General features: G+C 35.6%; 1 protein-coding gene across 2 annotated transcripts in view; it reads left to right on the forward strand.

Moving 5' to 3' along the window:
• VPS13A (vacuolar protein sorting 13 homolog A) overlaps positions 1–17080 on the forward strand; it is a 276405-nt gene that overhangs the window by 124615 nt on the left and 134710 nt on the right. For both annotated transcript variants that reach the window (XM_024996187.2, XM_059889554.1), the window contains exons 29-33: positions 181–334; positions 1363–1479; positions 1559–1662; positions 8678–8845; positions 10105–10409. In XM_024996187.2, the coding sequence (XP_024851955.1) occupies positions 181–334; positions 1363–1479; positions 1559–1662; positions 8678–8845; positions 10105–10409 (848 nt within the window). The remainder of the gene's footprint in view (positions 1–180; positions 335–1362; positions 1480–1558; positions 1663–8677; positions 8846–10104; positions 10410–17080) is intronic.

Consider the following 17080-nt stretch of genomic DNA (forward strand, 5'->3'; position numbering starts at 1 on the left):
ATTTATTTTTCAGTTAGATACTGTATTTCTAAGCAGATGTATTATAAAAATTTTAACTGGAACTGTAAGATCCTTGAGGATAAAAATTGACTATTATAAATTGTATCCTTTATACCACAAAGAACATAGAACTGGCAAACAAATATTTGTTGTGTTACTAAAATCAGTTTTGTTCCTTAGGTGAATTTTTCCTCTTTGGATATTCATTTACATACTGAAGCACTTTTGAATACAATAAATTATTTTAATAATATCCTTCCATATTTGGAGGAAAAACCAGCCCCAGTGCATGTTGTGGAGACTGAAGACAAAGAGGAGGTTGTTAAAAAAATACGTATGTTTCTTTAAAATTCAACTTCAAATTTTTACCAAGTAGATCAATAAATTTTGGTTCTTGGCTTATTATTAACTTATGATATTGACTTCAGAATTCTGTTGCCTAGATTAATATCTGGAAAGATTCATTATGTACCAAGTTAATTTTAAAAAATATTAGTAAAGTGATAATTGCTGAAGAAAGTAGCTTTTATTTATCTAGTCATTCATTTTAGTTGACTCTGTCCATGGGATTCTCCAGGCAAGAATAATAGAGTGGGTTGCCATGCCCTTCTCCAGGGAATCTTCCTGACCCAGGGATCAAATCTGCACCTCTTCCATCTCCTGCATTGGCAGGCGGGTTCTTGACCACTAGTGCCATCTGAAAATTATAAATTTAATATAGTTAGATTTCATTAATTTAAAACCCTAATTCTGGGAAAGATTGAAGCAAGGAGGAGAAGGAGTTGACAGAGGATGAGGTGATTGGATGGCATCACCAACTGAATGGACATTAGTTTGCACAAACTCCAGCAGATGATGAAGGAAAGGGAAACCTGGCGTGCTGCAGTTCATGGGGTCTCAAAGAGTCAGAAACGACTGAATGACTGAACAAAAAAAAATTATTTAGATTAGAAACATAGAACTAACAAAATTATAATAATATGAGTATATATTTTTAAACCAAGTGCTATTTTTAAGCAGTCAAAAGTTATAAGTTGGATAATAACAAGTATCACCTTGTTATCAGTAAATTGCCAAAGACTGATTTTACAGCTATGACTTAGTTTCACATATTATTCTCATCTAGAACTATTCTGTTTTGTCTCTTTGTCTACATTTGTTTGACTTTGGTTTCATTGGATTTGATTTTTTTTTAGAATTCATAACTTAGTAGGTAACATATTATTGCTTGCTTTCAATTGGCAAATCAGATGTTCCTCTAGTATTTGCATTATTGTTGTGATTTCAGTTACTTTATAAGTGTAGTAAGATAACTACTAAAAATTTTGTCTTATGTTTTACAATATGAGTTTCTTTTTGCAGCTTTAAAATCATCCAAGAATGAAGATACTATTACCTTGCAGATTTTAGCAGAATTATCATGTTTACAGATCTTTATTCAAGATCAGAAACGTAACATTTCCGAAATTAAGATAGAAGGTAACAGGATTTGATAAAAAGTGAATTCAGAACTACTAAATGAAGGAAAAGGAATTGAATGATTCTTTTTTCCCCTTAGGGCTTGATTGTGAAATCATTATGAGGCCATCAGTGACTGAAACAAATGCAAAGCTAAGGAATATAATTGTCCTGGATTCTGATATAACAGCTGTATACAAAAAGGTATGAACTTGTTTCTATTAATTAACATTATTAAATATAGTTGTCCTTTAAGATTAGTCATCAATTCAGTTCAGTCGCTCAGTTGTGTCTGACTTTTTGCGAACCCATGAACCGCAGCACACCAGGCCTCCTTGTCCATCACCAACTCCTGGAGTCCTCCCAAACCCATGTCCATTGAGTCAGTGATGCAATCCAACCATCTCATCCTCTGTCATTCCCTTCTCCTCTTGCTCTCAATCTTTCCCAGCATCAGGGTCTTTTCAAATGAGTCAGCTCTTCGCATCATGTGGCCAAAGTATTGGAGTTTCAGCTTAAACATCAGTCCTTCCAATGAACACCCAGGACTGATTGATCTCCTTTAGGATGGACTGGTTGGATCTCCTTGCAGTCCAAGGGACTCTCAAGAGTCTTCTCCAACACCACAGTTCAAGAGCATCAATTCTTTTGCGCTCAGCTTTCTTTATAGTCCAACTCTCATATCCATATATGACCACGGAAAAAACCATAGCCTTAACTAGATGGAACTTTGTTGACAAAGTAATGTCTCTACTTTGAATATGCTATCTAGGTTGATCATAACTTTCCTTCCAAGGAGTAAGCGTCTTTTAATTTCATGGCTGCAGTCACCGTCTGCAGTGATTTTGGAGCCCCCAAAAATAAAGTCTGTCACTGTTTCCACTGTTTCCCATCTATCTGCCATGAAGTGATGGGACCGGATGCAGTGATCTTAGTTTTCTGAATGTTGAGCTTTAAGCCAACTTTTTCACTCTCCACTTTCACCTTCATCAAGAGGCTCTTTAGTTCTTCTTCACTTTCTGCCATAAAGGTGGTGTCATCTGCATACCTGAGGTTATTGATATTTCTCCGGGCAATCTAAATTCCAGCTTGTGTTTCCTCCAGCCCAGCGTTTCTCATGATGTACTCTGCATGTAAGTTAAATAAGCAGGGTGACAGTATACAGCCTTGACATACTCCTTTTCCTATTTGGAACCAGTCTGTTGTTCCAAGTCCAGTTCTAACTGTTGCTTCCTGACCTGCATATAGGTTTCTCAAGAGGGAGGTCAGGTGGTCTGGTATTCCCATCTCTTTCAGAATTTTCTACAGTTTATTGTGATCCACACAGTCAAAGGCTTTGGCATAGTCAATAAAGCAGAAATAGATGTTTTTCTGGAACTGTCTTAGTTTTTCAATGATCCAAAAGACCTGTACTTTTTTTCCCTCTATAATTTTATTTGTATGCATATTTAAGGTTAAAAATCCAATTTTAAAAAAGCTACAAAATGAAGTTTCTCACTCTACCCCCATTTTCCTTTCCTTTTTTGTTAACTTTGATTCCAGCGTATATTGTTATTTATTCATTGTTCTATTGATATTTGGTTTCTGTTCTTTTGTTTTATGAGCATTGCTTCTGTAACTAGTCTTATACATGTCTCCTGGTATATTCTTGGACATGTCTCATGTAAGCATTTCCAGAGAGTCATGTACTCCCAGGAGCAGTGGAAGAGAGATCTGGTATTTTATTTCCATCCCAGTGCTCGAAATTGTTGTGTTAAGTTTTTTGAAGATCTGGAGTATATAATATGGTGTTTTCAGTTTGTATTTTTCTTACCAGTAATGAAGTTGCATATTTTTCATATATTTATAGACTATTTATGTTTGCTTTTCTATGAAATGTCTGTTAAACCCAGGTGCCAGCAAACTTTTTCTGTAAATAACCAGATTGTAAGTCTTTTAGGCTTTGTGGGCCATGCAGTTTTTGTTAAAACTATTCAGCTCTGCTATTGTAATGTGAAAGTAGCCATAGATAATGTGTAAATGAATGATTTGACTGTGTTCCAATAAAATTTTATTTTATGGATAATAAAATGAAAATTTCATATAACTTGCATGTGTCACAAAATATTACTGTTATTTAGATTATTTTTAACTACTTACAGATACAAAAATCATTCTTACCTAATCCTACTGTTGATAGTTTGCTGATCCCTGATTTGATTTACCAATTTTGGGTGAAGGAATGTTAATTTTTTTCCTCACTGATTTGTAAGAAATCATTTAATATGTTCTGTATTATTCCTTGCTTAGTTTATTTTTGTTTTGAATAGTTACTCCCAGTTTGGTTATGATGTCTTTTGAGAAACAAAAGTTGTTAATTTTAATGAAGTTGAATTTTATCCTTCTTTGTTGGTTTGAGAGTGTTACGTTTTCTAAATCAATCGGTTCTCTGAATTCATAAAGGTATTCCCCTACGTCACCTTCTAAAAGTTATATGATTTTGCCTTTCACTTACATCTTTCATCCTACTTGAAACTGATTTTAATATGATTGAGGCTGGAATCCGTTTTCACTTTTTGGACATTGGCTTCTTTTTTCCTAGCATCATTTATTTAATAGATATCCTTTTCTTACCGTGTACAGTTACTGTTCAGTTGCTAAGTCATGTTCAATTCTGTGTGACCCCATGGACTGCAGCATGCCAGGCTTCCCTGCCTGGAGTTTGCTCATACTTGTGTCCCGTTAGTTGATGATACTATTCAAGCATCTCATCCTCTGTCATCCCTTCCCCTCCACCTTCAGTCCCAGCATCGGTGTCTTTTCCAATGAGTTGGCTCTTGGCTTCAAGTGGCCAGAGTATTGGAGCATCAGTCCTTCCAATAAATATTCAGGCTTGATTTCCTTTAGGATTGACTGGTTTGATCTCCTTCCTGTCCAAGGGACTCTCAGTAATCTTCTCCAGCACAGTTCAAGAGCATTAATTCTTCTGTGCTCAGCCTTGTTTATGGTCCAATTGTTACATCCATACGTGACCACTGGAAAAACCATGGCTTTGACTGTACAGACCTTTGTCAGCAGAGTGATGTCTCTACTTTTTAACACTCTGTCTAGGTTGGTCATTGCTTTTCTTCCAAGGAGCAAGCATCTTTTCATTTCATGGTGGCAACCACCATCTGCATTGATTTTGGAGCCCAAGAAAATAAAATTGATAAGTTAAATTTCATTCAGTGAGATTCAGGGAGATTGTTTTGTTTTGTTTGTTTTGCAGGGATTGGGGAAGACAAGAATACTTCATAGATTGTGTTGAGTATCTTCAAAGGATGCACAGTTTCTTGCTATCTTTGTAATGTTAAAAACCATCATTTCATTAAGGGTTGAAAAATGGTAATACTCTGATTCAGAATATTCAAAAAAATTTCTTCTTTATTAAATGGGAGTCTTCACCAGTTTATATGCTGACATCTTCAAAATTTTGGCTATCATAAGTTTATGCCCCAGTAGATTTCTTAGTCAGGGCTCATAGTTGTAAGAATGATACTCCATGAACGTTTATATGTTGCATTACATTTATATTTGCAAAGTACTCTGACTGGATTTTGATTCTTTAGCTTGCATTTTCTTTTCTAGATGATTTTAAGCATGTTATTCTATATTTTCTGGCCTAGTATGAATGTTCAGTCAAACTGCTGCTGCTGAGCCTGTTGACAGTTTCACTTTCTTTCTCTTAGAAGGACTTGGTAATTTTGCCTAAATATTCAGAGCTGATTGGAAGCTTTGTGTAGGCAGGACTTTGGACAGGTGAACATAATGGCAGATTGTAGGCAGTAATGCAGTGATTTTATAGCCTCAAAACTTGAGTGTCTATAGAGTTTTTGTTTGTTTGTTTTCTTTTTCTCTCAGGCCAGTCATTTTCCTTTTAGAAAAGTATTATAAGTATAGGCCTGACAGTGTAAGTTCAGGGAGCCAGTTGGATGAAGAATGAGGGGATCTTATGTTTCACAATACAGGTTTTTACTTAAAATACCCATCTTTTAGTATGATCTTTTTATTTACCCTTTATCTATGCCTGTTGTCTCCTAGGCCACAATCTCTGCACTAAACACTGTTTTATGAAAATTTCTTCTCTTCTGTTGGACTCAAGGGGGGTAGTCACAAGTCACTCATGTGACTTATGGAAGTTATTCTGGTTTTCATTGATTAATTTAATAGTATTAGGGATATTATTGTCTACCTTCTGATAATATTTTACTGCTTATGTAGTATATCCTAGCAACACTCTACTATCAGTTCCTACTTTTGTTGCCTTTCACAGTGTTATTATAATATGTTTTACTTTTGTGTATGCTGAAAGTTCTCAGTGTATATGTACTGATTTAGGTTTAGTTTTCTTTTAGAGAAATTAATTTTTTACAAGACATATACTGTCTTACCTTTATTCTAACCATTTCTGGAATTAATTTTTTCATGTAGCTTCAAAGTTCTGTTATTTTTATTTCCACCTGAAGAAGTTAATGATTTCTTATAATGCATCTCTGCTAGTTATGATTTATCTCATCTTTTGGCAGGAAGGAGGGATCAGAACTAGGGAAAAAAGCACTTTTATTTCACCTTCATTATCTGAGTGATATTTTTGCTGTGGCTGCTGCTGCTAAGTCACTTCAGTCATGTCTGACTGTGTGACCCCATAGACGGCAGCCCACCAGGCTCCCCCGTCCCTGGGATTCTCCAGGCAAGAACACTGCAGTGGCTTGCCATTTCCTTCTTCAATGCATGAAAGTGAAAAGTGAAAGTGAAGTCGCTCAGTCATGTCTGACTCTTAGCGACCCCATGGACTGCAGCCTACCAGGCTCCTCCATCCATGGGATTTTCCAGGCAAGAGTTCTGGAGAGGGGTGCCATTGTCTTCTCCAGATACTTTTGCTAGGTGTACATAATTTCTTGTCTTTATCTGACTGCCTTTCTGGATTTGTGTATAGTGTGTCTATATAGATGTAAGTATATTTTCATATTTGTCCTGTTTGAAGTTTTCTGTGCTTTTTGGATCTCTCTCTGTATATTTTTTATGTCTTTTCAGATAGTTCTTCCTACCTCCATCTCCTTCTTCCCTCACCTCCCTTTCCTCCTCCATCTCGTCCCTATTCTTCCTCTTGGGTTCCAAAAATTACTTTTAGATTCTTGTTAGAGATCATCTCATGACCTTTAGATCCTCTGTTCTTTTCCCATTCTTTTCTCATTATGTTTCATTTGTATAATTTCTGTTGACCTGTTTTTAAGTTCACTCATTGTGTCCTTGGCTCCATTGAATATAGTGATAAACCCACTGAAAGTATTCTTCATCTGCTACCCTGTTTTTAAATCTTTAATGTTTACCTTTTTTTTTTTTCCATTTCTTGGCTCACATTCTTTAGTCTGTTCATTCATATTTTCCACATTTTCCATTCAAAGCACCTGCCTTATTAATGATAATAATTAAAAATCCATTGGCTGAATGTTTCAACATCTATGTTATAGGCAAGTCTTTCTGTTGATTGCTTTGTCATTCATTTTTTTTTCTTTCTTTTTGGGGTGTTTTGTAGCTAATGATTGACTGTCAGACATCATGTATAGGGTAACAGAGATGGTAATGAACAGTATTTATGTCTGAAAGTGAGTGTGCCTTCTTTTTCTGCTAATGTTTTAGCATGGGGAGTTAAATCACGTTAATGGGAGAGCTGAGGGCAACAAGGTTAGTGCCTTTCCCATCGTTTTCCTGATGGTACTTTGGGCCTTTTCCAGGGTGGAGGCTTCTTCTTTCTTTGAGGATTGTAGCAAGGAAATCTTTGGTATTCCACTGTGACCCTAGTCACTTAGGAATTCCCAACATAAAGTGCACAATGAAATGCTTACAACTGACTGAGTGTGAGCTCCTCTGTGTCTGTGACTCCCAGGGATTCTGTGTCTCCCATTATTAGTTCATAGTCAACCTTTACCATTTTATCTCAGTTCTTCTTACCTAATGTTATGGTATATGGCATCTCTTTTCTCCTGCCCCTTATCCTAGGTGAGCTGGTGCTTAAGATTCTGTCTTTCTTGAAGGTACCTTATTTTTTCTTTAGATTTCAGGCCACTTGGTTGGCTTGTAGCCTCAGATTTCTAATGGTTTTAAGAAAAGTTAAGAGGCTTCCCTGGTGGCTCAGAGGGTAAAGTGTCTGCTTACAATGCGGGAGACCCAGGTTCAGGCCCTAGGTTTGGAAGATCCCCTGGAGAAGGAAATGGCAACCCACTCCAGTATTCTTGCCTGGGAGATTCCATGGATGGAGGAGCCTGGTGGGCTACAGTCCCTGGGGTCACAAAGAGTTGAACACAACTGAGTGACTTCTCTTTCTTTCTTTAAGAAAAGTTAAAAATTTTATAGGTTGTCTGTTTTTGTTTTTCTCATTCTTAAGGTTTGCAATGACCTCTCTTCAGCATTCTGTATCCTAGGCAGAAGCAGAATACCTATAGACTTAAGTAGAGTCTCATTTTACACCTCAGCCTTCAGTCAACTATCTCTGATTCCTAAGGTTTTTTTTGTTTCATGGTTGGAATTTGTTTACTTATGGTTCTTCAGCCCTCTGCCCTGCTTCTAGCATTTAGAAGGGTCAGGAAAACTATAAAGTAGTTAAAAATTAAGTTAGTGAGTACTCTGTTTGTCTTTCAAAATATTTCTGTCGTTCCACATCTGCTAATATCTCCAACCATTTTTAATTTATTGCGGAGCTTGAGACGTCATACTGCTATAGGTAATTCTTATTTGGCAGTTGAGATGACTCAACAAACTAATAAGGAACAGAAGTTTTGTGATAGGAGAAGACTCCTTTGAAGGATCTGGAAAATCTATTCACATACCTCAGATCAAGAAAATAGGTTATCAGTTTTGACAGTGAATGAAAAATACATTTATATGGCAGTTCTCAGTACAAAAGTATACTCACTAAATGAAAAGGTGTAGTCTGATTTTTTTTTTTTTTTCTGTTTTTCCCACTAAAAAAATCTTTTGCCAAACCTACCAAATTGATTTCATCCCAAAAGGGAACTGCCACTTCTGTTTTGAATAATCTTGTGTAGATTCTAGTAAGGATGTTAGAATTGTTGTCTTATTTATACTTGGCTTGACTGTTTTGAAGATTTTCCAAATATGTGTGTATGTTTTGTTTTTATTTTTGCCCTGAAGACATTCTATCCAAAGTGGATTTTGACGATTGAAATTTTCTCTCTTTAAGGCTGTTTATATTACCGGAAAAGAAGTTTTCAGCTTCAAAATGGTTTCTTATATGGGTGCAACTGCTGGTTCTGCATACACAGATATGAATGTAGTTGATATGCAAGTTAATTTAACTGTTGGTTGCATTGAAGTAGTTCTTGTCAAAAAATTTCTGTATTCTATATTGGTAAGTATGTTAATTGATTTTTTAATTTATTTTTGCCTACTAGTTGGAAAGTGTTTGCTGTTTCTCAAGCATAGATAAAGAATTCCTTGCTTGATTATTTCCCCCTGCTTTTTAAAAATATTCCGGGTACCGTTTATCCTGACTGAAATGTATAGTATCATTTATATACTATCATTTTTCACATGGGAATGTTCTAGTTAATTGAAATATGTATGTACATTAAATATATGTACATTTTATATATGTTATGTATATTTAATTCTTTCTTTTATGTATAATTTGTTTAAGTATTTTACCTTTCAGCTCTTACTAAAAGTGCTAAATATACAATTGAAGTCCAGTTTGGTTTCAGATAATCATTAGGAAAATTACATTTCCTATTGTAGTCTATGAATATTTGGGGCTTTGTGGGATTTAGATTTAATCCCTATGACATTTCCCTAAGGTATATAAACTCTATTTCTGCCTTTCATAGTTTGTTTTTCTTTTGCTGGCAGCTGATATTTTTTCCTGTAACTGTCATGCCTGTCTCTGACTTCACTATTCATTCCTTTAACTAAATTGTGGTATAAACTAGATAATCAGTTAGTTCAGTCAGTCAGTCATGTCCGACTCTTTGCAACCCTGTGAACCGCAGCACGCCAGGCCTCGCTGTCCATCACCAACTCCCAGAATCCACCAAAACCAATGCCCATCGAGTTGGTGATGCCATCCAGCCATCTCATCCTCTGTCATCCCCTTCTCCTCCTGCCCTCAATCTTTCCCAGTATCAGGGTCTTTTCAAATGAGTCAGCTTTTGATTCTAAATAAATAATCTTGTTGTCTCTGTGATCTTTTTAACTGAGGTTATCATGCAGTTTTTCTTGACAAACATTTTTATTACTGTTTTACCGTACAAATGTAAATAAGCTCTGTGTGCATTGAGGTTTTATAGGGAAATACAATACGATTGTTTAGCCCTTAGGAAAGTGAGATTAAAAGAGAAATAGATACCAGTGAAACATTGCAGTATCCCCACGCTGCTTTGTTCCAAGGACTAGGTTTTTATTGTTTTACTGTGTTTCTGTATCTGCATCTTTTTGTTTCCCAACTTCTATTGCAGAAGATTAAGGTTTAATGTAGACAGACTTTGAATAAATGTTGCTTAGTTGTACCAAGAGAAAGTTTTTCTTACGGAGGTAAAATCATAAATAGTGATACATTTAATAATTTCTTTCATTAATGGTAGCCTTAAGAATATAATTCTGTTTTCTTTATAGGCTTTTATAGATAATTTTCAAGCAGGTAAACAAGCCTTAGCGGAGGCAACTGTTCAGGCAGCAGGAATGGCTGCTACTGGTGTAAAAGAACTGGCACAGAGGAGTTCTAGAATGGCATTGGATGTTCACATCAAAGCCCCTGTTGTGGTTATCCCACAGTCTCCAGTTTCTGAAAATATTTTTGTTGCTGATTTTGGACTAATTACAATGAAAAATACATTCCATGTAATAACAAAGAGTCCGACCAACCCCCCACCCATTATTGATTTGATAACGATAAAGCTAAGTGAAATGCGACTATACAGGTAAGCTTTCCACCAGTATATTTATGTAGAATGCAGTCTTTTTCTAATTTTTTTTCTTTTAAAGGCTTTGGTATCTTGAGTTTTCTTTTTAGAATTGAATTTAATTTTATTATAACTATACTTAATTTTGTGGGTTTTTTTCCCCTTCCTCAAGTATTTCTTGATAAAATCAATTATTGTCTTGTAGTTTTTAAAAACCTAGAAAACACAGGAAGCTCAGCTCGGTGCTCTATAATGACCTAGAGGGGTGAAATGGGGGGAAGAGGGAGACTCAAGAGAGATGGGGGTATATGTCTACTTATGGCTGATTCACATTGTTGTATACCAGAAAGTAAATGTTGTAAATCAATTATATTCCAATAAAAAAAAATTTAGTGATTAAATAAATAAATACCTAGGAAAATATTAGATAATTAGACATGCTGTAAAATTTGTTATCTGAGGAAGTATATTTGTATTTATTGTCAGTTCTTCATAAATTAGGAAGAAATAGGAGAATTTCTAATATATTCATTCTCTCTGGAAATACAGCATGCCCAAAGTACTCTATCAGCTTTGTGCTGTGGTTCTGATATGCTAATTAAACACACACACACACATACATATCCACACAGAGTAGAGTACAATCTTATATATTCACTCTGCATAGGATTAGTAAATAGCGGAATTAAGTGAATATCCAGATAGTTCCAAAACTTTTACTGTGCTATTTCTAATCACACATTCTAGATTTAATACCCTGTTCCTTTTACAACTGGGATTCATTTCTATTTAAACCTCTCACTTGCTCTTTTCTTTGTGTACTTTTTCTTTAATCTCATTCTATTTATTGTTTTCCTTTTATTTTTGCTGCTTCTCTTTGGCTCCTGGCATGTCTGTGTCCCTCCTGCCACTTTCCATCAATTGAACATTTTAAAAACAGCCTTATTTGAGATGTAATTAGTATATAATAGAGTATTTTTAAAAGTATACAGTTTGATAAGTTTGTGTATACACTTGTGATAATTTGAGTACAGTTATATTCTTCCTTAAATATTTGGTGGAATTCACCAGTGAAGCCACTGGGGCTGGGATTTGCTTGTGGAAGATTTGTAACTACAATTTCCATTTCTTTAGTAAGCTTGGTGCTATATGAATTATTTTATGAATGATCGTTAATATTTTTAAGAAACATGTCTTTTATCTACATTGTAGAGTTTTATGACATAAAGTTAATAATATTATTTTATTCATTAATACCTATATTGATACTATCTCCCTTATTCTTGATCTTTATAATTTATACTTTTTTATTAATTATTCTGGCTAGAGGTTTATCAGTTTTACTGCTCTTTTTTTTTTTTCCTGTGGGATAAATGGTATCCATTATTGTTTCCCTTCCAGTTTTATTGATATCTAGCATTATATAAGTTTAAGGTATACAACATAATGATTTGACTTACATACATGATGAAATGATTACAACATAAGTTTAGTAAATATCCATCATCTTATATAGAGACAAAATTAAAGGAATAGAAAATATTTTTTCTTGTGATGAGAGTGCTTAGGATTTACTCTCTTAACAATTTCCCTATATAGCATAGAACAGTGTTAATTTATCATGTTGTACATTATATCTGTAATACTTATGTATCTTACAACTGGTAGTTTGTGCCTTCTGACTACCTTTATCCAGATTGCCCTCCTCCTATCCCTTGCTTCTGGTAACCACAGATCTTAACTCCTTTTTTATGAGTTTGTTTTGAAGTATAACTGACCTATAGAACTATGTTAGTTTCTGTTACACAACATAGTGATTCAGCATTTCTGTACATTTCAAAAAGATAGCCATGTTACATCTCTAGCTAACATCTGTGACCATACAAAGATATTACATAATTATTGACTATATTCTCCACACTATACCCATGACTCATTTATTTTGTAACTGAAAGTTTGTACCTCCTAATCTCCACTTATTTCTTTCCTCCCCCATCTCTCCTCTTTAGCAAGCACTTGTTTGTTCTCTATATCAGTGACTCTTTTTTGTTATTTTGTTCATTTCTTTTGTTCTTTATATATAAGTAAAATCATGCGGTATTTATCTTTCTCTGTCTGATTTAATATCCTCTTGGATACCATGTTGTCACAAATGACAAGATTTCATTCTTTTTATAATGGTTGAGTAATATTTCATTGTGTGCATGTGTGTGTTCACACACACACACACACACACATCTCTATCCATTTACCTACTGATGAACATTTAGATTGTTCACATTTTAAATACTCAGGAGTGGAATTGCTGAGCAGGGCTAGTTCCTGACAAAGCTGGCTGCGGTGTTTGGGGTGTTGCAGAGTTGGGAGGGTCAAGGTCAGTTATTTGGGTGGTTGAAGAGCTCAAGGGTTCCAGAGTTGGTGTTGGGCCACTGGTGGCAGAGCTGGTTCCTGGGCCAGCTAGGAGCTCAGGGGATCCTATAGGAGTTGGCCTGCTGTGAGTAGGTGGAGCTGTGCCCACATTCAGCCAGCTGCTTGATGTGGGATGTCCCAGCACTGGTACCTACTAACTGGTGAGTTAGGCCAGGTCCCAGTGTTATGAGCTAGAGAGAAGATTCCAAAATGGTGCTTCCTAGAGCATTGTCCTTGTGTTTGAATAAGGGCCCCAAAAATGGCTTCTGTCAGTGTCTCTGTCCCCAGTGTGAGTCCCAGAAGATTCCTGCTTCTCTGGGAGGCTCGCTAATACCAAGTTGATCTTACCCAGGCTCCTTTTAAAGAGGGATGGTATGGGGAGGGAGGTGGGAGGGGGGGTTCAGGATTGGGAACACGTGTACACCCGTGGCGGATTCATGTTGGTGTATGGCAAAACCAATACAATATTGGAAAGTAAAAAAAAATAAAATAAAAATAAATAAGTAAATAAATTACTGCTTCTTCCCTTGATCTTAGATCACGTGAGAGTTTGTGCCCTTTAAGAGTTGAGTCTGTTTGCAACTGCTCTCTGACTCTCCCAAAAGTATGCCCCACTGGTCTTCAAAGTCTCATTCTGGGGACTTTAGATTGGGCAGCCTGATGAGGATTGTACCCCTAGTTCCTTGGGGACAACTTCTGCAGTTATAATGATCCTTCCGTTTGTGGCCTACCTGGGGGTATGGTTCTTTACTGCACTGTGTCTACCTTCCTTCTACCTGTCTTGATCCTTTTTATATCCTTAGTTTTAAAGAGATTTTCTGCTAGTCTTCAGGTCATTCTCATTGAGAGCTGCTCTGTAAATATTTGTAAGTTTGGTGTGCCACTAAGAGGAGGTGATCTTCCAATCTTTCTATTCTCCGTCGGCCATTCCCTGGTTATCCATTCTTGAACATTCAGTTTTATTGCTTTTAAAGCACCAGCTTTTGGATTTCTCTCATCTGTCTTCTCTTTCATTGATACCTGCTTTGATATTTTTTATTCCTTCTGCTTCCTTTGATTTTAATTTTCCTCTTGTTCTAATTTTCTCTAGGTGGTGATTCAGATGACTGATTTGAACATTTCTTTTCTTGTATATGCATTTAGTGCTGAAATTTTGGGGTTCTTCTCTGTAGCCCTGTCCTCTATGTCATTTTACCATATGATCTCTACCTGCCTTGGTTTCCCTGGATTCTCAGCTGTTTTCTTAAATCATGGACTTATTTTGGTTATTTCTTGGCTTATCCACCCCCTTGCTTTTTCAGGACCTTTAAATTATCTCAAAACAATTAAAGTTGGGGTAGTCATGGGATTCATCTCATTTTCTTTCTTGTTCCTCAGTAATCACCGCCCATTGCCTGATGTCCTTTGTCTTGAAAATCATTTGTTAATATATTTTGTATGTGTGTCTTTGTTGCAGGGGGAGAGAGAGGAATTCTTTCAGGCAGGAGGGTAAATCTAGTTCATGTTATTTTATCTTAAATGGAAGGATAAATTTCCATCAGTGGAATATTTGGGTATTTATTAAGCATGTAATATATCCCAGGCACTGTGCTAGGAACATGAAGTATCATAGTGAGCAGTTTTTACAAGAGGTGAATAGATTGTGTGTGCATACTAAGTTACTCCAGTTGTATCTGGCTCTTTGCGACCCTGTGGACTGTAGCCTGCCAAGCTCCTCTGTCCATGAAATTTTTCAGGCAAGAAAACTGGTGTGGGTTACCATTTCCTCCTCCAGGGGATCTTCCCAACCCAGGGACTGAGCCCACATCTCCTGAGTCTGCTGCTTTGGCACGTAGGTTCTTTACCACTGAGCCACATGGGAAGCCCCATTTTGAGTGCATTATTTTTTCTAAATATTTTAAACTATAATTTTTAAAAAATCTATTTTCCTGTTGTTAAAAACTTAAGTTGATTCATTTTTATTGTTTTAAATAGCATTATAATGCTGATTGATTTCTTTATCAATACTTACATGATTTTCTGCTCATTTCTTTAGGGTAATATGTTTCCTTCAGATGAATTCCTCGAAATAGAATTGCTTATAGAGTAAACCATTTTCCCTGAAATAACTTTATTGCAAAGATGTTAATTGTAATATAAAATTTTAAAAAATATATATAATACTTCTGTAAGGAAAGATGTAGAATTTAAGGGCCAGTAAGAAATCTTAAATAATCATAGAATATTTTCCTATACCTGGTATTATAAAGGTGTCAGTTTCTTATAAATTAATTTTGTATATTTAATGCACTCAATAAAAAATCACAACAGCAATTCTTTTAAAGTCTTTCAGAATTATTGTAAAGTTTTTCTGGAAATATGAATAGGGGGCAGGATGTTGCAAAGATTTTTTGAAAGAAAGAATTGAGATAGCATATGGAAGAATTATAACAATCTTAGAAGTACTACTAAAATATTAAATTTCACTAAATACTACTAAAATATATTATAACACTACAATAATTAAGATAGTGAAATAGTATAAAACTCACCAGCTGACTGTGTGGGTGCGTGAGTGTGTATCACCATTATTCATATATAACAGTCAAGCTCATTATTCATACATTCCACATTTGTGAGTGTTTCTGCTTGTTGAAACTTACGTGTAACCCCAAAATCAATATTCACGTCACTTCCACAGTCATTTTTGGGCATGCACAGAGCTAGCTGCAAGACGTTTGAGTCTCCCAAGGCCTGTGTTCCCAGCTGAGGTGTTAAAGAAGAATACCCTGCCATCTTATGTAAGCTCTTCTGCTGTAGACATGAGGTTTTGTTTTTTGTTTTTTTTTTGCATTTAGGGTATTTTCCTTGGTAATTTTGCTATTTAAAACGTCCCCAGAGCATAATGCCAGTAATAAAAAAACTAAAATGGAGTGAATCATATGTTAATGAATTATCTCAAGAATGATCTTAAAAAACTAAGGACAAATAACAACATAAGTACCAGTTATACGGTAGAGAACAACTTGATAAATTAAGCACTGAAAACAGAAGGAAAATGATAAGGGAAGAATATCAGTTGGCTTTGACTGTTCAAAATATAAGTTTCTGAATATTAATTACCAAAACCAAATGCTAGCATATAGGATAATTAGCAACATCTTTAATAATCAATGAAAATCGTTAGTTATTTTAAGACAGTAAGACAAAAAAAAATTAGTAAAGAACAAGACTAAATTATTCTTTTCAGGAACAATAATAGCTGCTGCTACTGCTGCTGCTGCTAAGTCACTTCAGTCGTGTCCGACTCTGTGCGACCCCATAGATGGCAGCCCACCAGGCTCCTCTGTCCCTGGGTTTCTCCAGGCAAGAATACTGGAGTGGGTTGCCATTTCCTTCTGGTACCTAGCTAATAGAAATGTTCAACTTCATTAGTAATCAAGGGAATGAAAATTAATACAGTGAAATAGTATAGTTTGCCTATTAAATTTGACAGATCTTAATAATCAGTAATTCTCAATCTGGGTGCAGGGAGATAGATACTCTCATATGTTGTTTATAAATTGATATATTGATTTACTTTCTTGAATTTAGCAAATAATTAAAGAGTACATGTCATATTGTTATCATCTGAGACAGGTACTGACAGTACATCAAAGAATAAGATATAGTCCCTACCCTCATGAATCATTCTATTTGAAACTACAGACAGTGACCAATTAAATATATATTAAAGAGTGGTAGAACAGTCATTAAAAAGTAATAATGCCGTTTGCAGCAACATGGATGGACCTAGAGATTGTCATACTGAGTGAAGAAAGTCAGACAAATAAGGAGAAATATCACATGACATCACTTAAATGTGGAATCTAAAAATAAAAAATACAAATGGACTTATTTACAAAATAGCAAGAAACTCACAGACTTAGAGAATGAATTTACGGTTGCTGGGGAGAGGGATGGGGAAAGGGATAGCTGGGGAGTTTGGGATTGACACGTATGCTCTGTTAAGTTTGAAATGGATAACTAGCAAGGATCTACTGTACAGCACATGGAACTCCGCTCAGTGTTGGGTGGCAGCCTGGATGGAAGAATGGATACATGTGTATGTATGGCTGGGTTCCTTCTCTGTTCACCTGAAACTGTCACAACATTGTTAATCAGCTGTACACCAATACAAAATAAAAAGTTTAAAATAATAAATATATAAAGTGGTAGTAAAACTCAGGATACTTGTGGTATTACACAGGAAAGGTTCAGTTCAGTTCAGTCGCTCAGTCATGTCTGACTCTTTGCGACCC

Source organism: Bos taurus, chromosome 8, assembly GCF_002263795.3.
Source record: "Bos taurus isolate L1 Dominette 01449 registration number 42190680 breed Hereford chromosome 8, ARS-UCD2.0, whole genome shotgun sequence".
Lineage (NCBI taxonomy): Eukaryota > Metazoa > Chordata > Mammalia > Artiodactyla > Bovidae > Bos > Bos taurus.